Source organism: Pantherophis guttatus, chromosome 5 (genome assembly GCF_059756535.1).
Source record: "Pantherophis guttatus breed Tessera chromosome 5, ASM5975653v1, whole genome shotgun sequence".
Taxonomy (NCBI): domain Eukaryota; kingdom Metazoa; phylum Chordata; class Lepidosauria; order Squamata; family Colubridae; genus Pantherophis; species Pantherophis guttatus.
The window spans coordinates 24,395,702-24,417,509 of NC_142067.1; the positions used below are offsets into that span (position 1 = coordinate 24,395,702).

The 21,808-nt window shown below is 34.5% G+C and overlaps 1 protein-coding gene across 6 annotated transcripts in view; it reads left to right on the top strand.

Annotated features, from left to right (window-relative positions):
- Positions 1-21,808, top strand: part of PAN3 (poly(A) specific ribonuclease subunit PAN3) — a 77,625-nt gene that overhangs the window by 52,824 nt on the left and 2,993 nt on the right. For 2 of the 6 annotated variants that reach the window (XM_034410791.2, XM_087894729.1), the window contains 10 exons: positions 483-540; positions 3,043-3,204; positions 3,519-3,635; positions 3,726-3,827; positions 8,498-8,663; positions 9,823-9,910; positions 16,112-16,251; positions 16,828-16,957; positions 18,223-18,287; positions 19,299-19,437. In XM_034410791.2, the coding sequence (XP_034266682.2) occupies positions 483-540; positions 3,043-3,204; positions 3,519-3,635; positions 3,726-3,827; positions 8,498-8,663; positions 9,823-9,910; positions 16,112-16,251; positions 16,828-16,957; positions 18,223-18,287; positions 19,299-19,437 (1,167 nt within the window). Of the gene's footprint in view, positions 1-482; positions 541-3,042; positions 3,205-3,518; positions 3,636-3,725; positions 3,828-8,497; positions 8,664-9,822; positions 9,911-16,111; positions 16,252-16,827; positions 16,958-17,882; positions 17,934-18,222; positions 18,288-18,796; positions 19,438-21,808 lie in introns of all 6 variants that reach the window. The other 4 variants (XR_015734394.1, XR_015734393.1, XR_015734392.1 and 1 more) reach the window with 4 other exon arrangements.

Sequence of the window (21,808 nt, forward strand, 5' to 3'; positions counted from 1 at the left end):
GGTCTAATGCCCATGCTGTATTTAAATGTGAATCTGCAGCATTGAGAAAAGAAAACTAAAACAATTGCCAGAGAATAGTGAGAGAAGACAGCTATAAAAATGCTAAGACAAAAATACTACTATTAAAGTGTAGTGTAAAAAATCTGGGATGGAAGACCTTTTTAATTGTAAGAATTACTTGCTTTAATTGTAAGACATACTTGCTGAAGAACGGTCTTGACTTTTTTTGGTAGGATTAGTAGAGTCAGTTTTGAAACCAGAAGAATTAATGGGCTATTGGATATATCAACAATCATATTCAAAAGTTCATAGATCTCAAAGAAGTTTACTTTAGGTAAGCTTTACAATTTTGTAAAGCAGTCAGACCAGATAAAACAGAAAAATACATCAGTTTATTTTTATAGTTTATCACAACTCCATTTAAAAAAAACAACATAAATTTTATACTTTATCTGTAAGAGTATAAAATGTTTCACTTATAGGAGCTGATCAACAGACACTTAATTACAATGGCTCAGATAGATCAAGCAGATATGCCTGGTAAGTAATTAAAGATCCTGAATTTTAACTTGTGTTGGTGAAGTGTATTTATGCTTGCTTTCAGCTTCATAACACTACTAACACGCACACATGTACACCAGGGGTGGGTTCTACTTACCTTTACTACCGGTTCGCAATGGGACCGCACACAGAAACTTCCTGATGACATCTGGGTCAGTGGGCGGAGCCTCCCGCCGGTTTTACTACCGGTTCTTGTGAATTGGTCCGAACCGGGGGAAACCCACCACTGATGTACACACATATATATATACATACACTATATATTGTATAATACTACATTACATTTGTGTGTGCATGTATGGACTTACATACACACAAACCCCCACACACAACCTCCCCCCCCACACACGCACATCCACACCCACCATACATTTATTAAAGATATATTAAATCTAAGTTAACCTAGACCCATTTTTCTTGTTATTTCCTTGTGCTTGCAGAGTCTGCTTGTTAATATAACTAATTGCAGTATTGTGTATAATCAGGCTGGCTTAGTATATTAGGTTCTGTCTATATTGAAACTTAATGTAGTTACATGCATTTCTTCATCATATTTTCTTTTTTTCCACAGATCCAAATTTGTTTTTACTTTCAGCCTAAATCTTAATACAAATGTTTGGTTTTACTTATGCATTAATAACCCCTCACCTTATTCATAATATTTATTTAATATTAATAGCCATAGGAAGGGTTTCAAATTGGAGATGGTGGGTACTTTTTTATGTGCATCTGGTTCCAAACCTACATAGCAAGTGCAATATATGTATGTGTGTTTTATAAGTGTTAACACAAATGGCATGTTCTTGTGGAAGAGAATGCCTTTATATTTTCTGTTTATTGCATTTGGTTTAGAGAGTACATCAATTGTAGGATGGTGCTCAAAATATCATAACTTTCTGATAATTAAACTTGGTATAATATTTTCAGCATGAAAAGATATCTTGAATGGAAAATAAATATCTGTTCAGTTTTAAGCATAACTTTTATGTATAACTTCTTTCGTTGAGTCTTTGGCCATCTCCGCATGTGTAGTAGAGTTTTGGATTGTTCCTTTTCTCAGACAAATCTCAAAAGTGATGTTAAATAGAATAGGAGGCCAGTTTTTTGAAGTAAAATAGTGAAAATGTCAGTGCAAATGTATCAAAAGAAGCTTTCTGGATTGTAGTTTTATGGAAATAAAAATCAACAAATATATGACATGCAGAATTGATCTGTTTTACTATAGCAAATAGATCAGTAATTGTTTAGACCTGTACAACAGTTCGATTTCTTCAGGTATTAGTTTAAGGTTCTGTGATAAAGGAAACTAATTATTAGATGATGGGAATAGATAAGTGCAGAATCTATATAATTAAGAAATGCCTGCTTGTCATGGAAGTAATAGTACGAGTACCCTACTCTGCTACCTAGTAGTGCAGTATACTCTAACTAGCAATAAAGCAGAGATGACAATCTTTTTTTATGACATTTAATCCTTTAGGGGCAGAGCTGCAATGATGTAGATACAGTATATGTGAGCTAGAGTAGGTATTGAGGGGACCTCATGAGTATGGGATATGCCTTTTTTTGAGCGTACACTATAGTTTGTCTGTTTTCCACCTTAAAAGCAAAAAACTGATATCATTGACAGAGTTGGCACCAAAAGCCACAGGTTGCGCAATTCTGTGTTAAAAAGTTCCATCTTTGCAAGCAGTGTGTTAACTGCTTGCCTTGAATCCTTGTGAAGTGCAGAAAATGCTTCAAATCATGCAAATACGGGGACTGTATAGTCATGTGGCTACTGCTGTTTTTTTTTAATTTAAAGTAGCATAACTGCTATTATCCAGAAAGGGATGGGGGATGGGGTAAGGCAACCGTGTTCCATAGTAACATATTTGTGAGGTTTATGCTGTTCTGGTTAAATACATTAGTGTTCTGCAAGTCATTAATTTGACTGGTTCAAGGTTGACTCAGTCTTCCATCCTTTCGAGATTGGTAAAATGAGGACCCAAATTGTTGGGGGCAATATGCAGACACTGTAAACTGCTTAGAAAGGCTGTAAAGCACTGTGAAAGGTATATCAGTCTAAATGGTATTGCTATTGCTATTAAGCAAGGTTAAATTAAGCTTATTTTAAGCTTTCACAAATATTCTCTCCTAAAATTTTATTTTGTACCACACTGATGATTTTTGGCTTAAAACTTTCCCCTTATGATTAACAATGATCACACATATCTTTTTCTGCCTATATTTAATCATGATCACAGTATTTGCAGTAGGACACTTGTTCTTTAATATTTGACTGCTATCCTTCCTAAGGCAAATGTCTTTTATTATAAACCAAGTGTGTATGATTTGCATCAAACTGTCATTTTAAACTTCTAACTTTGCTACAATCCTCTAAAAAAGTGTGTGCATCTAATTGATCTTCTCTGTGCCTGTAATAACTGTTTTCTTAATAATTTTAAGTAGTGTCTAATGTATTTCTGTAAACTGGTTTAGCTGTCCCAACAGAAGTTGACAGCTACCACAGCCTTTTCCCTTTAGAACCACTGCCACCACCCAATCGGATACAGAAAACAAGCAACTTTGGGTACATAACATCATGCTACAAAGCTGTAAATAGCAAAGATGATCTGCCATATTGCCTTCGGAGGATACATGGTGAGGGAAATCCTAAGTTGTCATCTTTTAAAATTTCAATGGTACAGATAATTAAACCTAAAACATTGTGCATTTCTATGTATAAATCACAAATTGGATATCAAATTGGAATCATTCCTTTAAAAATTCCTTTGAAATAAGGAATAGGAATTTGGCCCTAATGACGATCCATAGAATAGGATATGAAGAAACAAATATATTTTGTTTTGGTGTGTCTGTTGGTGGCAGCTCAGATTTTGGAACAGATGTGAGTGTTCCATTGGAAGTTAATGAGTGCTTGGTATGTGAAAGGGTTCTATTTCTTCTTTCCTCAGGTTTTCGTCTTGTTAATACAAAATGCATGGTATTAGTTGACATGTGGAAAAAAATCCAGCATTCAAATATCATAACATTGCGAGAAGTATTCACCACTAAAGCATTTGGAGAGCATTGTAAGTTTCTCACTTCAAGATGTTGGCCAATTATATCAAAGAGCATGTATTAGATGCCTACCTAACTCTCACCTTGGTCTCTTTGAAAAGCTCTTGTGTTTGCATATGATTTCCATGCTGGAGGAGAGACTATGATGAGCAGGCATTTCAATGATCCCAGTGCTGATGGCTACTTCACAAAACGGAAGTGGGGTAAGGCAAATACATATATATTGCAGTACAAAAATATTGTAAAATTGTTATTAGAGTTTCATTAAAGCATTTCTTTGTGTACACACACATACACACACATATGTACTTACATATTTTTTAAAAATCAGGAATACAGAACTGTTTGGTGTTTTGAGGCATATTGTCAGTTCTCTTACAAAATGGCTTCAGTAAAAGAGAGTTTGTTCCATCACAAAATGTCTCCTGTGGTAGATGCAGCAAGTCATAACTTGTGATAAGATGGGCGGTCAATAAATTTTATATGTAAATACATTTTATAAGCAAACCAACATTGGAGTAACTAGGGAAAAAAAGAAGGTCTAAATGCTTTCTAAAGACTCCAGTATGCTCTTTAGCTCCTCAGTTTATTGTCTGAACAGAGCATTCTTCTAAACAAGAATTGCACCACAGTCATTTCCCATGTTTATTTTCTAATGTACATGGAAGGCCCACAATACTTCTTGGAAATAAATATTATGCAAGAAACTAGTGCTTCACTTTACAACTTGCCATAGCCTCATTTTATTTTTTAATTCCAAAGTATAAAAATCAGGCTTTATAAGAGATCTTATAAATAACAAAGAATATGTTCCTAATACCATATGGGAGATTTCAGACAATTAGATCCTTGAGATTTTCCAAAGATACCATTATTTTAGTTTTATCTGTATACTGATGCTACTGTTCCTTAATTTAGTCCAAACTGGCTGTCCAGAAATACTTACTTCGTAATGGAGTGAACATTAGTTTTATTAAGGACTAAGAACAAATTATTATAATGTTGTTTGTAAAATCTTTTAAATTCCTCTTATTTCTTTAGCATGCATAATCTTGGTTCTTCTGTTATTTTTATTGATCTAAATTCTACAGTGCAATAAAATCAAATTTTACATAGTTATAATGCTTCTAAAGTAATTTTCTCAAACACAAATTTACATATCATTTGGCCAGAAATAAACTAGTATATTTCATGCTATGTGATACACAGTTTATTCTAGTGTATATGAGATAGAATATTTGGGGGCAGAAAAATGTTTAGAATAGGTGTGTTGGTAGCAATTTGATAGAACTTACAATAGTAGAATACAACTTTTTAAAAGATACAGGAATACCTGGGGAACTGAGGGAAAAAGTTATTACCTGAAGATATGGGAAGAAATATCATTTGTTTAAGTGCTTCAATTTATACTTTGCAGTTTTAGAGTGTATTTATTTATAATTTTAAGAGGAGTCTCTTGATATAATGCATTCTGTGCTCAGTGAACTAATAGTTTAAGAAACTTTTTTGTTAATTTGGCTTTGGCAGTTGAAAGAACAGAACTGTGGTTACATAGCTGTTTTCACATATTAAATTCTGCTGTCATACTGTGGTCAGTCTTTTTTTAATTGCATGTCACTTTCTAACACATTTCAGAATTTTATGGTTGAGGATGTGGTATAAAGTTTTTTTTTTTTAGTCAACACATGTCACATTGAATTTATTTCTGAACTGAACACCTGTGAGCTATTGGATTACTTTTTAGCTGATAGGTAAGCAAGTTCCAATTTACCCCATTCTGCCTGAAGACTGTGCTTGGGTTGAACCTAATTCAAACTTTTAGTGGTCTTTTTAAACAAAAGACAATTTGGCATATTTCCATTAAAAGACTTGACTTAATTAAGTGCATTGAAGCATTAAAAAGTGTTTTTAAACTGATTACAGCTCCTGGTGTCATATTTGAACCATCATGCAGTTTCCTTGATATAGTATAAATATGATTTACCAATAACTTTTTTTCACCTGACTTTTTCCTCTAGCCTACTGCTCTGAAGGTATTACATATTACCTCCAAATAAATAATTTGTTTTCTTACCTGAAATTACTTACTATTGAAGTTAGGATGGAGAAATGTTTTAAATTAAAATCATTTATCAAAATATAAAAGCCTTATTTCCCCCCCCAAAAAATTACCTTAATTACAAAATACAATAACACCATAAAATATAAAGCACAACATGCATACATTTTGATGCAAAATCATGAAAATAAAACCAAACACAACTAATAACACTGTCTCTCCTTAGCAACAGCAGTCACATACTATGAACATGTCAGCCCTCATTGGTTAGTGCAGGAATTTGCATGCATTTCACAATAGCAAGGCCCTGTCTCTGGGTCTTAATTATGTTTCCATAAAAGCAGAACATTGTATGAACTAGTTTATCTCATGTACTTTTGATTTCACAATACAAATTATGTTTGGTATTGCCTGAGTGCATTGCAGATTAAGGAAAGCAAGCATTCCCTCATTGGTACAAAAAACTTTTTAAAAAATTGCTAGTATTTTATTTTTTGACATAAAACTCAAGTTTTTAAGGGAGGAAATGCTGTTTCTGAACCTATCTTGGATGTGTACATGAACATTCTAATATACTTTTGAGTTTGTTAAAAAAAAATGCTGAAAGAAAAAAGTTGTAGGAAAAGATTCTATTAGTTCGCAGCACAAGCAACATTTACACCAAATATAAATGGAGGATGGAATGGCAGGAAGAATCAATTATGAAAACTTATCTTTTAATAGAATAATGCTAGAAATTATTTTGAAAACAGGTGGGACAACTAAGTCTCTGAATTGTAACTTACAGTACATCACTTTGAGTTTTTGATATTTTTGATATCATTTTGAGGTCTGATATTTCATGATGCAAAAAATCTTGTTTTTTTTCCTTCAAAAATCATATTGTGTATTTCAAACATTTTGAAAAAAGTGAAAAACTTGAATTAGCATGATCATGAGCTGTGGTGGCGCAGTGGTTAGAATGCAGTACTACAGGAGACTTCTGCTGACTGCCGGCTCACTGCAATTTGGCAGTTCAAATCTCAGCAGGCTCAAGGTTGACTCAGCCTTCCATCCTTCTAAGATGGGTAAAATGAGGACCCAAATTGTTGGGGGCAATATACTGGCTCTGTAAACCGCTTAGAAAGGGCTGTAAAGCGGTATATAAGTCTAAGTGCTATTGCTATTGCTATCATATCAACCCTTTCAGGATAAGCAACATTATGCAAACTACAGAAAAGAAATAAAAAATAAAATAAAATAAAAGCATTAGATAAAAGAAAATATGGCTAAATTGAGTTTACACTAGTGCCATTCAGTGTACCTGTTTATACTGTTTGATTATTACAAAATATTTTTCCTTTCAGCATGTTCATGCACCATGTCATACATTGCCAAAAATATTCTCTTTTTGGAATATCATGAATCCCATCCAGATATGACTTTTTCAATCTTTCCATTCTTTTTAAATATTTCATTCTTTGTTTTGTCAGTTAGCCATAATTCATTATATGATCAATCAATCAACTTTAGTGAATGACTTTTGTACTTATTACCTATTCAGCACTCATTGATTCTTGGTCCTATTTGCTACTTATTTTATCACACATGGTTTTTAAATGTTCCATTCCTATTGTATTCATCATTTTAGTTTCTCCCCAATTCTTATTTCCATAAGACAAAGAGGGCAAAATAAAATTAATAATAGTTCAAATAAATTAACTTAAACCACAGGACAAATATTCTAAGATGAAAAATATGCAACATTCCAAATGCATTCAAGTCATATATTTAATGGATTTGGAAGTTTTGGGATGCATTTTTTTCTTATGCATGCCTTGTAATTAGTGTTGATTAATTTGGAGTCTATTTTTTTTATGAAAAAGTAGAACAAAAGCGTAGCTTGTCCCGATAATGTCATCTGCCGTACAGTTTTATTTGTATGCATAGCATGTTTTGTTTTATAAGTATACATGTCTTTGCTGCTTTCTTCAATTTAAGAATTACACATAAGTAAATGATAAAAGATCCTTATAATTCATGAGCCTCTTTCATAAAGTAAACAACAGTAGCATTTGGTAAATCTATAAACTGGATACAATGTAATAATTCTCCCAAGTAGTAACGTTTTCAGCAGTTGATATTTTCCTGCATACTCTGTCTAAACAAGTAAGCCTGTTTAACAACATTGCTAAACAATGTTGCTAAAACAAGCCACATAGCTGGCAGCTTCCAGATACGTTTTCCAGAACTCTCTGTCCCAGCATCTCTAGAAGGTACTGGATTGTGAAAAGCTGCAGCAACACATCCGAAAAGCCTGATTCACATATCGCGTAACAGAATATAATAGTTCATTCAGTACAACTTTTAAGGAACATCAGCGTATTTGTACTCAAGGGTCACACCAAATTTTATGTGGCATGTGAGGACTACAGGATAAAGGTAGGGGGGTGACAGTGTCCAAACTGGACCTGATTTTAGGTTGGGGGGCCCTTTCGTTTCTTTTGCTTTAATGGGGGAATGAGTGCCTTACACTTAGGTGCTTTTTCAAGAGGTAACTGGACTTTCTGGTTTTTCTTTGAAGATATTTCGCTTCTCATCCAAGAAGCTTCTTCAACTGTGAAGAAGCTGAAGAAGAAACATCTTCAAAGTTGCCTCTTGAAAAAGCATCTTTGGGACAACCATGAAAACCCTGAAAAAGCCTTCCTAAGCCCTTCTAAAAGGCAAAATTTGGGCCTGGCCCAAAAGTTTTAGTTTTACTATGAATTAAAAATTGCTACGTGTAGTATAAATCTGCAAATATAGAGTTCATTTATATTCCCAATTCTGCCATAGGTCAGCATGATGGACCTCTGCCCCGACAACATGCAGGGTTGCTGCCCGAGTCCCTGATTTGGGCCTATATTGTGCAGCTTAGCTCGGCATTGCGGACTATTCATACAGCAGGATTGGCCTGTCGAGTAATGGATCCCACAAAGATTCTGGTGACAGGCAAAACAAGGTAAGACATTTTCCTAATATATTACCAGATCTCTATCACCTGCTTTGCTACCTAAAAGCTTGCCTTTTGCATCCATTCTGCTAAGAATCAAACAGTCCTTCATATTCATCCTTGTTAATAGTTCAGCCTAGAAGATGACGTAGAGCTAAGATAATTTATATCTAATTATAACAGAATTTGGTACAGGTAGTAGTTGACTTATGACAGTTCATTTAGTGACTGTTCAAAGTTACAGTGGCACTGAAAAAAGTGACATATGATCGTTTTTCACAGCTGTGACCATTGCAGCATCCCCATAGTCATGTGATCAAAATCCAGATGCTTGGCAACTGACTCATATTTATGGTGGCTGCTGTGTCCAGGGTCATGTGATCACCTTTCACGACCATTTGACAAGCCAAGTCAATGCAGAACCTCAACTCCATTAACAACTGTGTTATTAACAACTGCAGTTATTCACTTAACAACTGTGGCCAGAAAGGTTGTAAAATCAAAACTCACTTAACAAATGTGTCACTTAGCAACAGAAATTTTGGGCTTAGTTGTCGTAAATCGAGGACCTGTATATCTAATTCTAGTAGTTAGAGGAATTGTGGGATTTCAAGCTTACGGATATAGGTTCCTTAGTTCTGAGTACCATCTATTACCAAGTAGTTTCCTACAATTGCAGTCTTAATCTAATAATATTAAGTATCAAGTGATAGCACATTTGAAGGATTTTGGTTTAAAAAAATTCAGTAATTTTTGAAGCTGTGTCAGTAGTAATACTTATCCTGACATCTTTATAAACATGCAAAGCATAAGGGGTAGAAGAGTAGACATAAACTTACAATGTATCTATCTACTTTTGATTGACTACTCTAGGGCAATATACAACATTCTGTGACACAATTTCTTCTTGAATAGCAAGAGAAAGAAAGTGCACAAAACACTTTTCTATTGTGTGTTCCTTGCCTTCCTGTTCGTGCATATGTTCTGTCCAGCTCACATGAATCACAAACCATACACTTTTAGGATGTGATATTATCCTATTAATATGATATTAATTTACTAACGGTAGTTGCTTTCATTTCTTTCTATGGAATTGTTGAAGAGATTGTAGAGGAAGTGAAAAGAGGAGTTTATAAACTTATTTTCCTATAATGCTTTTATCCTGAAGGTTGAGAGTAAATTGCGTTGGAGTCTTTGATGTATTAACATTTGATAACAGCCAAAATAATCCTTTGGCTCTAATGGCCCAATATCAGGTAAGATCAAGTATTATATCCCTAATTTTATATTATTTGCTCACTGAATATTTGTTGGTGATTATCTTGGAGTATCTATCATGTTTTTTTTTAATATATGAAGTTTCTTTATTTCCTGTATGTAGCTGCTTTGATGCTTGCTGCTAGTAAACCTTTGGCAATGTTACTTCACGAACTATCTTAATTTACATGTTGGTAATTTAAGATTTTTAATTGGTTGTCACTGTAATTTTTGGCACTATTCTCACTATAATCAGACATTCAAAAACAAAAAAGTAGACAGGTCCTACCTATAAGGAATGTACACTGCTCAAAAAAATAAAGGGAACACAAGCAGAAGACATCCGAGATCTGAATGAATGAAATAGCCTTATTAAATACTTTGTTCGTTACATACAGTAGTTTTGTGTTCCCTTTAGTTGTTTGAGCAGTGTATAAACTACTGTATGTAAAGAACAAAGTATTTAATAAGGCTATTTCATTCATTCAGATCTCGGATGTCTTCTGCTTGTGTTCCCTTTATTTTTTTGAGCAGTATATAATTCTAAAGCAGATTCTGCAAACCAGATTGGGACAAGCATGACAAGGAATAAGTTCCAATAGATGGTGTTAAAATTGATAAGGGCATATAATTTTTAAAAAAGCGTTTATATACATATACTGTGAAGCAAAAAATAAGTTACTTGGCAATGGCAAAGGTGAAAAATCATGTTGAACCTGTTTTTGTGAAAACAAAAGCCTATAGACAAGAGTAGGCAAGAAATTATTTCCTATGCTTTCTTCCCATTCCCAGTCTACCCAGAAGCCTCTCATAGGGTGTGGATCTGTTGATATGGAGGGATAACCCAGAAAATCAAGCTGTAACCCTCTCTATTAGTCCAGTGGAAAGTACCGCTGTCACAGGTACTTGAGAGGCCTTTCATGATTGAGAGGGGGCAAGGATGGAACAGGAAAGTCATCTTCATCATACCTGTCTTGGTTTTCATCATCACACTGACCATATCTAGATTGCATGGGAAAATGCTTCATTTTTTTCTTTTCGTAGTAGGATGTCACCATACCTAAAACAAGTGAAAATTACTAGTATGTATACATATATACATACATATTAGATTTGTAGCAAATCTGCATGTTTTAAGCCTTCTATTTTTTTTTTATTGGCTTTCAAAAATCAGCAAATATATGTGTACTTATTCCTGTGTAGTATTCCTGTATTTAACTCTTTTCAATCTTAAAAAATACTTTCCAAATCTGAATGACGTCCAAATTTAAATGACGGGAATTTGTCCCAAATCTTCACCTCTGTGAAAAATGTTCATGTACAGTTGCAAGAAAAAGTATGTGAACCCCTTGGGATTATGTGGAGTTTTGCATGAATTGGTCATAAAATGTGCTCTGAACTTCATCTAAGTCACAACAATAGAAAAACACAGTCTGCTTAAAATAATACTACACAAACATTAGATGTTGCCATGGTTTAATTGAACATAACATGTAAACATTCACAGTGCAGGGAGGAAAAAGTATGTGAGCCCCTAGCCTAATGATTTCTCCAAAAGCTAATTGGAGCCAGGAGTGAGCCAACCTTGACTCCAATCAGTGTGATGATATTGGATGTGTTGCTGACAGTTGTCCTGCCCTTTAAAAACACACACCTGTTTTGGGTTTACTGGTTTCAAGAAGCACTGTCTGATGTGAACCATGCCTCGCAGAAAAGAGCTCTCAGAAGACCTACGATCAAGAATTGTTGACTTGCATGAAGCTGGAAAGGGTTACAAAAGTATCTCCAAAAGCCTTGATGTTCATGTGTTCACGGTAAGACAGACTGTCTACAAATGGAGAAAGTTTAGCACTGTTGCTACTCTCCCTAGGCGTGGTCGTCCTGTAAAAATGACTGCAAGAGCACAGCGCAGAATGCTTCATGAGGTAAGAAGAATCCTAGAGTGTCAGCTAAAGACCTACAGAAATCTCTGGCACATGCTAACATTTTTGTTGACACATCTACAATAAGGAAAACATTAAACAAGAATGGAGTACATGGGAGGACACCACGGAGGAAACCATTGCTGTCCAAAAAAAATATTGCAGCATGTTTGAAGTTTGCAAAAGAGCACCTGGATGTTCCACAGCACTACTGGCAAAATATACTGTGGACAGATGAAACCAAAATTGAGTTGTTTGGGAAGAACACACAACACTATGTGTGGAGAAAAATGGGCACTGCACACCAACATCAAAAGCTCATCCCCACTGTAAAACATGACGGAGGGAGCATCATGGTTTGGGGCTGCTTTGCTGCCTCAGGGCCTGGACGGATTGTTGTCATTGAAGGGAAAATGAATTCCAGAGTTTATCAAGACATTTTGCAGGAAAACGTACGACCATCTGTCCGCCAACTGAAGCTCCGCAGAGGATGGGTGATGCAACAGGACAATGACCCAAAGCATACAAATAATTCAACAAAAAATGGCTTCAACAGCACAGAATACGCCTTCTGGAGTGGCCCAGTCAGAGTCCTGACCTCAGCCCAATTGAAATGCTGTGGCATGACCTTAAGAGAACGATTCACACCAGACATCCCAAGAATATTGCTACACTGAAACAGTTTTGTGAAGAGGAGTGGTCCAAAATTACTCCAGATCGTTGTGCAGGTCTGATCTGCAACTACAGGAAACGTTTGGTTGAGGTTATTGCTGCCAAAGGAGGGTCAACCAGTTATTAAGTCCAAAGGTTCACATACTTTTTCCTCCCGGCACTGTGAATGTTTACATGTTATGTTTAATTAAACCATGGCAACATCTAATGTTTGTGTAGTATTATTTTAAGCAGACTGTGTTTTTCTATTGTTGTGACTTAGATGAAGTTCAGAGCACATTTTATGACCAATTCATGCAAAACTCCACGTAATTCCAAGGGGTTCACATACTTTTTCTTGCAACTGTATTTCCTTGAATTTTTCTTGATAAATTCTGCACTCCCCTGTTTTTAGTTAAAGGAGCAATATATAATGTGGTAAGTTTTAAAAAAAGTTTGTTACATTGAAATATGTGAACTACCTTGCACTTAACCCAGAAACTATTTATACCTTTACACTTAAACAGAATAAATATGATACTAATTTTTTCTCAAATATGAGAGAAGTAGACTTTCTTTTCCTGCTCTTTGGTTTTTATAGTACACATAACATAGGTAAAAATTAAACTCAGTCTCTTAGAGTCCATTTTCACTATTCATACTGTTCTCTCTAACAGTGTACTGTAGTAGTCTCTCAGATTGGAAGTCAGATATGTCTTCAGATATTAAAGGAAAAAAGGAATATATCTTCTAACTATCTTAAGAAAGAGATATTGATTGAAATGTTAAGATTCAGAGTGGGTGATAAGCCTCAATCCAAAATGTGAAAGCATTGCTGGGAGGGCAGTGAAATACATAAATGGCCACCTGAACCATCTCCAAAAAATTGTACATGTCAGGCCGCAAAGGTAAATTGAGACCCAAATCTCTTGCCAGTCTTCACAAAATATTTATTAAATCACTGCCAAAAATTGGCTGAAGTTCTTTGATTGCAGGCAGCTTTTCTTTAACCTGCCTTTAAGATTTGTTGCAATATAATCCAGTAGCTGAGCCCACTTCTGAAAGTCTTTTCATCACCTGGAATATTTCTGCTGCACACTACATAATGCTTTTTCCTAATTAAGCTATGTCAGACGGTAAAATGGGAACAAATCTGAGAATGATTTTTTAAAAATTACGAATGGATTTAAATTGAAACTTATTTTTTATGAAGAAGTCAAGGAGACTTTACATATTACAGGAGGTATTTGGTTAACAATCACCCGTTCAGAGGCCATTCAAACTTTTCAATGGTGCTGAATTAATGGTACTTACATCCAGTTCTTGAAGTATTAGCTGTCACAGGGCCCCTGGGGCCCTGTGATCATGTTTTTTAACCTTCCCTGCCAAGGGAAGCTGGCGGGAAGTTGGAAGTCACAGTCATGTGAGATCCTCACTTAATGACCTACTACACAGGCTTTGCTTAATGACAATAACCAGAAACTGCCAGAACTGTTGTTGCTAAGTAGTATGGCCATGTGAAATGCTTCATGACCACATCATTAGTGACAGAAATTCTGGTCCCAATTAGTGTTATTAAATGAGGACTACCTGTATTTGGAGTTCACTTGGCCATACAAAGTTATTGCCTTGATACTGGAATTTGGACTATATGATGCTCAATATCTTAGCTTCTATTTAATTGTTTCCTGCAGGCAAAAATACTATATGTACAATTTAAGAAATACATTTTTTCTAATCTCTGAATTTTCGTTTGTGCCTATTGAACTTAAATTTCAATGTTTAAATTTCTAACTGTCCACTTAACAGCTAGTCTTCAGAACCAGATCAAGTTGCAAATAGCTATGTAAATGTCAGCTAAACAAGACTATTAGAAATTTGAAGGCAATTTATGATAAATGCTTGTGGAATTATCTTATTATCTTATTTTCAGATCATTTTTTTAATGAGAAAAGACAAAGCTAAAAATGAAGCTTAATTCTCAAGTTATTGACTAACTAATATATACTTATTCCTACTATCAGTAATATTCAGTAATATTTTTCTTTTGAAATTGATGTTGCTTATTTAATCAGAATTAAAGATTACATAGCACATAGACCCTTGAAAGTGTTTTGCTTGTCGAGAGCAACACCATTACACTATATTATCTTACATATTTAATTCGAAAAGGATAGGAGCAACAGATGAATTAGAAAGGCCATAAGAAAAGCATGCATTATTTCTTGCAGTCTATTTTTCATAGTCTGTTTCAGCCACATGAATAAAGACTGCTGTACAGTATGGACATAAATAGAATCATAGAATCAGAGGAAAAAACAAGTATTGAAAGGAAGAAACATAATTGAGGGGAAAAATAAAAGAATGCAACAAAAAAGAAAAATATGTGGAGGTAAGAAACAAGCAGTGTGAAGGAAAACTGGAGCATATTTTGCATCATTATAGACATAAACATCAAAATGGCTGACAGCATTAATTGAATGGGAGCATGTTGTATTTCTACCCTTCTGCATTTGAGACTACTTAAAATTGCACAAAGACTGTTTTTTAATGAAGCATCAGGGAATATGTGGTCACGATAAGGAATTGTTCAGTGATTATTATTACATCATTTTTCATTTAATGAAAATGAGTAAGATCACACAAACTGCAGAGGATATAAGTAGAAGGACTGAATTTCATATAGGATCCTTAGAAAACTGGAGCAGATAATTATTTGAACATTCAAGTGCATTTGGAAAATTTGGGACTCTGGTGATTATTCTTCCATCTTTCATAGCAAGTATTTTAGATAGTTCAACACAGTTGCAGTGTGATTGCAGTTAAATATTATACTAAGCCACAGTTCATTTTTTTTTTTTTGTTTATCAATCAAATTTATATGCAACACTGAATGATTGGTTAGGTAGTTTGTCAATCATAGTTCCTGTGGCCTGATATAGACTAATCCATAAATGGTGGTTTATAAACTAAAATGGCTTAATTTACACATCAGATTAAATCAGAACAAAACCAAACCCTTTTTATCATGATGTGCAAACCCAGCCACTATATTAAGAAGAAATAATTATGTTACTTTTGAGAGTTTGTCTTTATTTAAAAGAGTAATATTATTAGGAATACAACATGATTAATTGACATTCATGTTAATATTTGTTAATTACTGTTAGTGTACAAACAACCTAAAAGTAATAAACAAACAATGGGTTATCATAATCCTAAATATTCATTCAACATTTTGTGTATCTGTGATGTTTTTGAAGGATGTAGAAAGCCTTGGAAAAAGGTGGTTTGCAGTTAATGAAAGTGCTTTGAATTACAAGTTTCTAACTGATGAACGATACTTGCCAAAGGTTAATGAAGAATATCTGGTAAGAAGCAAAATCTTTCCACAGAGATGGAAATTGGCTTAAGGAAAGTGAAAGAGCAGAATCCATTATTTAATAAATACCAATAGTATTTATTAAAATCACCCAGAAGATAAAATCAGTGGTATATTGTGCAGTTTTGTTCATTACAAATTATCATTTGTATAGCACACTTATCTTAAAAGTGTTAAAACATGAAGTGCATTTCAGATCCCAGTGAATGAATGTGTGTGTGTTTTTGTTTATGTTTATGTTGTAGCAAGCAGATTTGATCTCTCTTGGGAAGGTTGTGCTGGCTTTGGCTTGCAATTCTTTGGCAGGAATTCAGAGAGAGAATTTGCAGAAAGCAATGGAACTGGTGACAATCAACTATTCCTCTGATTTGAAGAATCTTATTTTGTAAGAAAACTTGATTATAGAATAATAGTACCTTATTTGTGGAAAATATGTGTGTATAATTGCTATATTATAGATATTTTGATATCAAAAAAGCATAACTATGAAAAGAATTCTTCATGATGATAGAGACCCAGAAGAGTCTCTACTTTGAGGAGTTGTAGAACAAAACTCACTTACCCACCAATAAGGAAAAATAAAGACCAATTTTAATTAACATAAATTAGCAGTACTGTCTTTTTAAAACGCGCACACGAATACGTTTTATCTTTAACTCCAAATTTTGGCAGTCTATAGTAATTTACATTTGCTCCTGCACCTGTTTAATGCAAGATTTAAGTTAAAATTCCAGTTTTATCATGAAATTCACTAGGTGGCTTTTGGCTTTTGGAAAACCAGCTGTTTATTCACTGAATTTCAGTGAAAGGAGTTCACTTGAAATCTTTTATTTGCTCACATCACATATACTAGTTGTATCTGTCTTTGTATTTATAATTTATAGAGTAACAAATACTTTCATTGTCAAGAATTTTGCTTAGAAATCCAGTTTTAATAATTTTTAGGAATTTCTTTTGATAGATATTTGCTGACTGACCAAAACAGGCTTCGAAGTGTAAATGATATAATGCCTATGATTGGAGCAAGATTCTATACTCAGTTGGATGCTGCCCAAATGAGGAATGATGTTATAGAAGAAGATCTTGCAAAGGTAAAATACCTTACTGTACCCTACACTTTACACTGCAGTCTACGGTCATTTCCCCCCCCCCTACATTGGCTGTGTGCAAATGGATTTAGCTTGTTTCAAGGCATTTTCAGAATATCATAGATATGTAGATTAAGTCAGTGGACTTTCTGATAACAGCATCCTGTTTGTATGGTGGCCACATAGATGGATAGGAAACTATGAACAGGATATCAGTATGCTGTTATTTTATGTTTCGAAATAATATATTCAGAAGTTTGTAGTCTCAGCTAATACGAATAATATAGAGCCATCATTACAAATAAATAGTTGGGGTTCTTTAAAAAGCAAATTTAGCAAAGTAGCTATGAATTGCTTTATCCTTGATGAATTTGTGTCATGCAAAAACCATCCGTGATATGGCCATAACTGCCCTTAGGGATGACAGTTCACTAGTTTAGTATACTGTGTGAAAAAGTACTCTCCTTTATATGGCTAATTTTGTCAGATGTTCTTTTCCTTGCTAATCACTTCATGTATACTGCTAACTGGTTCAGTTGTTTCTCTCTTTTTTCTGGTCTAAAGAGTCACTAATGGTTGTAACTATTTCTTAGGTTAGAGTTATAATTTTAGTACTCATATTCTGCATATTACTCAAGTCAGGTTAAATAAATTGTTTTAGAGCTCTTAGGATGCTTGTATACTTTTTATTTTATTTTTTTTCTAATGAGCCCTAGTCCTATTCCTCATTAGGAATATCGCCTCAAAGGGATCACATCTTCCTTCATTGGAATTGTGGCCATGGCCCTTCAAGTTATGTGACGGTGAGGGAACTATAATCTTTACAATAGGATGTAGGTGTCATATGCCTATGACACCTTGATAATGACACCTTAATATATGCCTATATATTACCTTGACTTACTTATTAAGTGAATATTTTTTGTAGGATTCAGGAAATTACTGCATCAAGTTCCTCACCATATCCTATCTCCTATAGGTATGTGTGATTTCAGTTATAATCGATGCTGCCATTTTATCATTGTAACTAGTATTAGCATTGGAGGGCTTACAGATTACAAACTAAATGATTTAACAGCACAGGGAAGGAAGGACTTAGCTCTCTTGGTAAATTTGAATAGATACCTAACATTTTTTCCTGACATTTTGTCATTGGGCTGAAATATTTATATATTGGGTTTTCTTTTAATTTGTAGTATTCTTGTTATTTGTTGTTGCTGCTGTTATTATTGCTCAGGCCAAGTTGTCTCTTATATCTTCTTTTACAGGAAGTTCAGAATGGAAGATTATTTCGTCTTCTTGCAAAATTGGGAACAATCAATGAAAGACCAGAGTAAGGAATTCAAAATTTTTAATCATTACATTATTTTAAAAATGGCACCACTGGAGAGCTCAAATAATTATATAGGGCAGGGCTGTCAAACTCGCGGCCTGTGGGCCAGATGCGTCACGTGCTGGCCAGCTCAGCAAAGGGGAAAGTCACGATATGTCACTTGACGACACGAGTTTGACACCCCTGATGTAGGGTTAAGTTTTAAAGTATATCAGGCTCTGAAAACATTAACTAGGTTATTTTCATCAATATCCCCATCAAAATTTTATGATATGTGATTTTTATATACATATGTACTCATACACACACCTACACAGGTATTACTCATGGTCTGGAGGGACAAACATTCCTTGAGTTGAGGTTTTGTCTGAAAGCTAAAAATAATTAGTGCAAGGCAATACTTCATAGAATTTAACAATTTCCTGCATTTTCATGAGATTTGTAACTGTTTTAAACTCCAAACTGTTAGTTTCTTTTTGGGAAGGTATTTCAGTTTTTTCTTCCAACAGCAACAAACAGCCTCCAAGTGCATACAGTGGTACAGTGCCAATTCTGGATATTGGGAACAAAAATTGATATTTATAGAGAGTGCATTCTCCTGGACACTGTAAGTCTGACCACAGTAATGAATGATACCAAAACGTGAAATTGTGTAATGGAATATTTCATGTTGAATGCTGGAAAGTACAGAATTATTATATAAGAGCCTGTATGATATATCTTTCAAAATATCCAGATTATTTCATTGAGAGAGAAAAATATAGAGCATGACTAATTTAAAATTAATTTAAAATCAGCCCATTTTTTAGGAATCTGATCAAATTGAGGAAGTTAGTAAATCCCGTAATAATACATTTATAAATGATACCTTAGAGGTAATGAGCTTTGGCTCTCTCGAATTCTGAAGACTTCTTTTTCTTAAAACTAAATATAACATATATAAACAAATATTTGTAGGCTGAACTATGTGTCTTTTTAATGAGAAACCTAAACACCCTTTTTTTACGATAGGTTCCAGAAGGATCCGACATGGTCAGAAACTGGAGACAGGTATCTCCTGAAGCTTTTTAGGGATCATCTTTTCCATCAGGTGACAGAAGCGGGTACTCCTTGGATTGATCTCAGTCACATTATCTCTTGTCTTAACAAGGTGAGCTAGAAGTTCAATATTTTTTCATTCATTGCAAATCCATTTGCAGAATCCATTTGCAGAATTGTCTTTTTTGCTCGTTTTTTTGCCTCACTTTGGCACGCAAGCAAATTTCTCTCAAAATGCATGTTTGTCATTGCCTTTGGCAGTCACCCGACTCAATGGTGGCACTCTAAGTTGTCGTATGAACGCTTCATCAGTTCGGTGCTGCATGTGACAGACCTGCTTCAGAAAAACCACTAAAGAATAGTTTAGCAGTAAGGAAGTTCAGACGATAAACATCAATATCACACACTCTCCTTTATTCGTGTAACATGGTTGTGAGCAACAGTTTTAATTTTAAAAAGAACTATTTAGGGGGATGCGGTGGCTCAGTGGCAAAGACGCTGAGCTTGTTGATCAAAAGGTCAGCAGTTCAGCGGTTCGAATCCTAGTGCCGCATAATGGGATGAGCTCCCGTTACTTGTCTCAGCTTCTGCCAACCTAGCAGTTCGAAAGCACGTAAAAAATGCAAGTAGAAAAATAGGAACCACTTTGGTGGGAAGATAACAGTGTTCTGTGCACCTTTGGCATTTAGTCATGTTGGCCACATGACCACGGAGATGTCTTCGACAATGCTGGCTCTTCAGCTTTGAAACGGAGATAAGCACCACCCTCTAGAGTTGGGAACGACTAGCACATATGTGCAAGGGGAACCTTTACCTTTATCTTTATGGTTTATTTCATTTTACATACTTAGAATTAATTTAAAGTGTTAATTAAAACAAGCACAGATGAAACTGTGATTTCAGACAACAGTGTATTCATTTTTTAAATAATGTAGTACAACACCAACAGGGAGAACAAAAGATAAATGATAGTTATACTGTGAGGAATAAAGACCACCTGTATATTATGCTGATTAAAATAACTTAAGTATGACAAAAGGAGGAAAAAGGCTAATGGGGAAAAGAAGAAAAGAGACACATATCAGTATAAAACTAATTCCATTTAAACCTATCACTAAATCTAGACATACTGTACAGGGGTGGGTTCCACTTACCTTTACTACCAGTTCGCAACGGGATCGCTCATATGCGCTTCGCTCGTGCACGCACCTTGCTTCTGTGCATGTGCAGATCGCTGATGACATCCGGAGCGGTGGGAGGGGCCTCCCGCCGGTTTTACTACCGGTTATTATGAACCAGTCCGAACTGGGGGCAACCCACCACTGATACTGTACATATGGAAATATATTGCTCCATCTTCTGATTTATAAAGCACAAAGTATTTTAAATAATAACAGATTATATCCTAAACCCCATCCTTTAAAATCAGATGAATAAACATTTGTTTCCATTTATCTTTGCTGGATTGCTAAAACCTTCATCATTTTGGAAACATAATTGAATATCATATTCAATATCATATTATATCTTATAAATTGAATATTTATAATATTATGTAATGATAAAATGATAATTTGAAATAAAATTGAAGCTACAGCTGAATAAGGTATGAATGTGTGGGTTAAAGAGTCTTCACATTTCATACAATACCAATAAGCAAAAATTCAACATCCAATCATTTTAGAACATTTTGATGGGTCTAGTAAACATTGAATAAAAATTTATGATGGATTATTTTAATTTTTAAATTAAAAATTTAATTTAATTTTTAATTCTTATATGTTATGCTTTTTAATATCTGAATCACTGTTTCTTCAAAATTGAATATTTCAGTTCTTCATTCAACAATTTAGAAATACACAGTGGATATAAGAAGTCCAGACACCCCTGTTAAAATGCTAGGTTTTTGAGATATAAAAAAAAGATAAATCACTTCAGATTTTTTTCCACTTTTAATATAACATGTAAGCAGTATAATTCAATTGAAAAAAAAAAAAACAAAGTGAAATGTTTTGGGGAAAAATAATAAAAAACGTACAATAACATGGTTGCATATGTGTACACTCTATTAAATTAATACTTTGTTGAAGCACCTCTAAATCAACAACAAAAAACAGATGGCTTCACCAGAAGAATATCAAAGTTTTGAATGGCCCAGCAAGAGCCTGGACCTGGGTCCAATTGAAAATCAGTGGGGTGACCTTAAGAGGGCTCTGCCCAGAAGATGCCCTCACAATCTGACAGATATGGAGTGCTTTTGCTAGGCAAAAAGTGGGCAAAGATTCCTAAGGCAAGACTGCCATCCTAAAATAGGCTCCTATCCCAAAAAGGCTGATGCTGTCATTAAATCAAAAGGTACTCTTAACTAGAATGCTGGGATAATCAACGAAGAAAAAAAAAAGTTCTTTTGCCTGCCAATACTGTTGCTGATTATTAAGCTCTATTAACAAATAGTCCTGACAAAATTGTCTCCTTTTTTATTT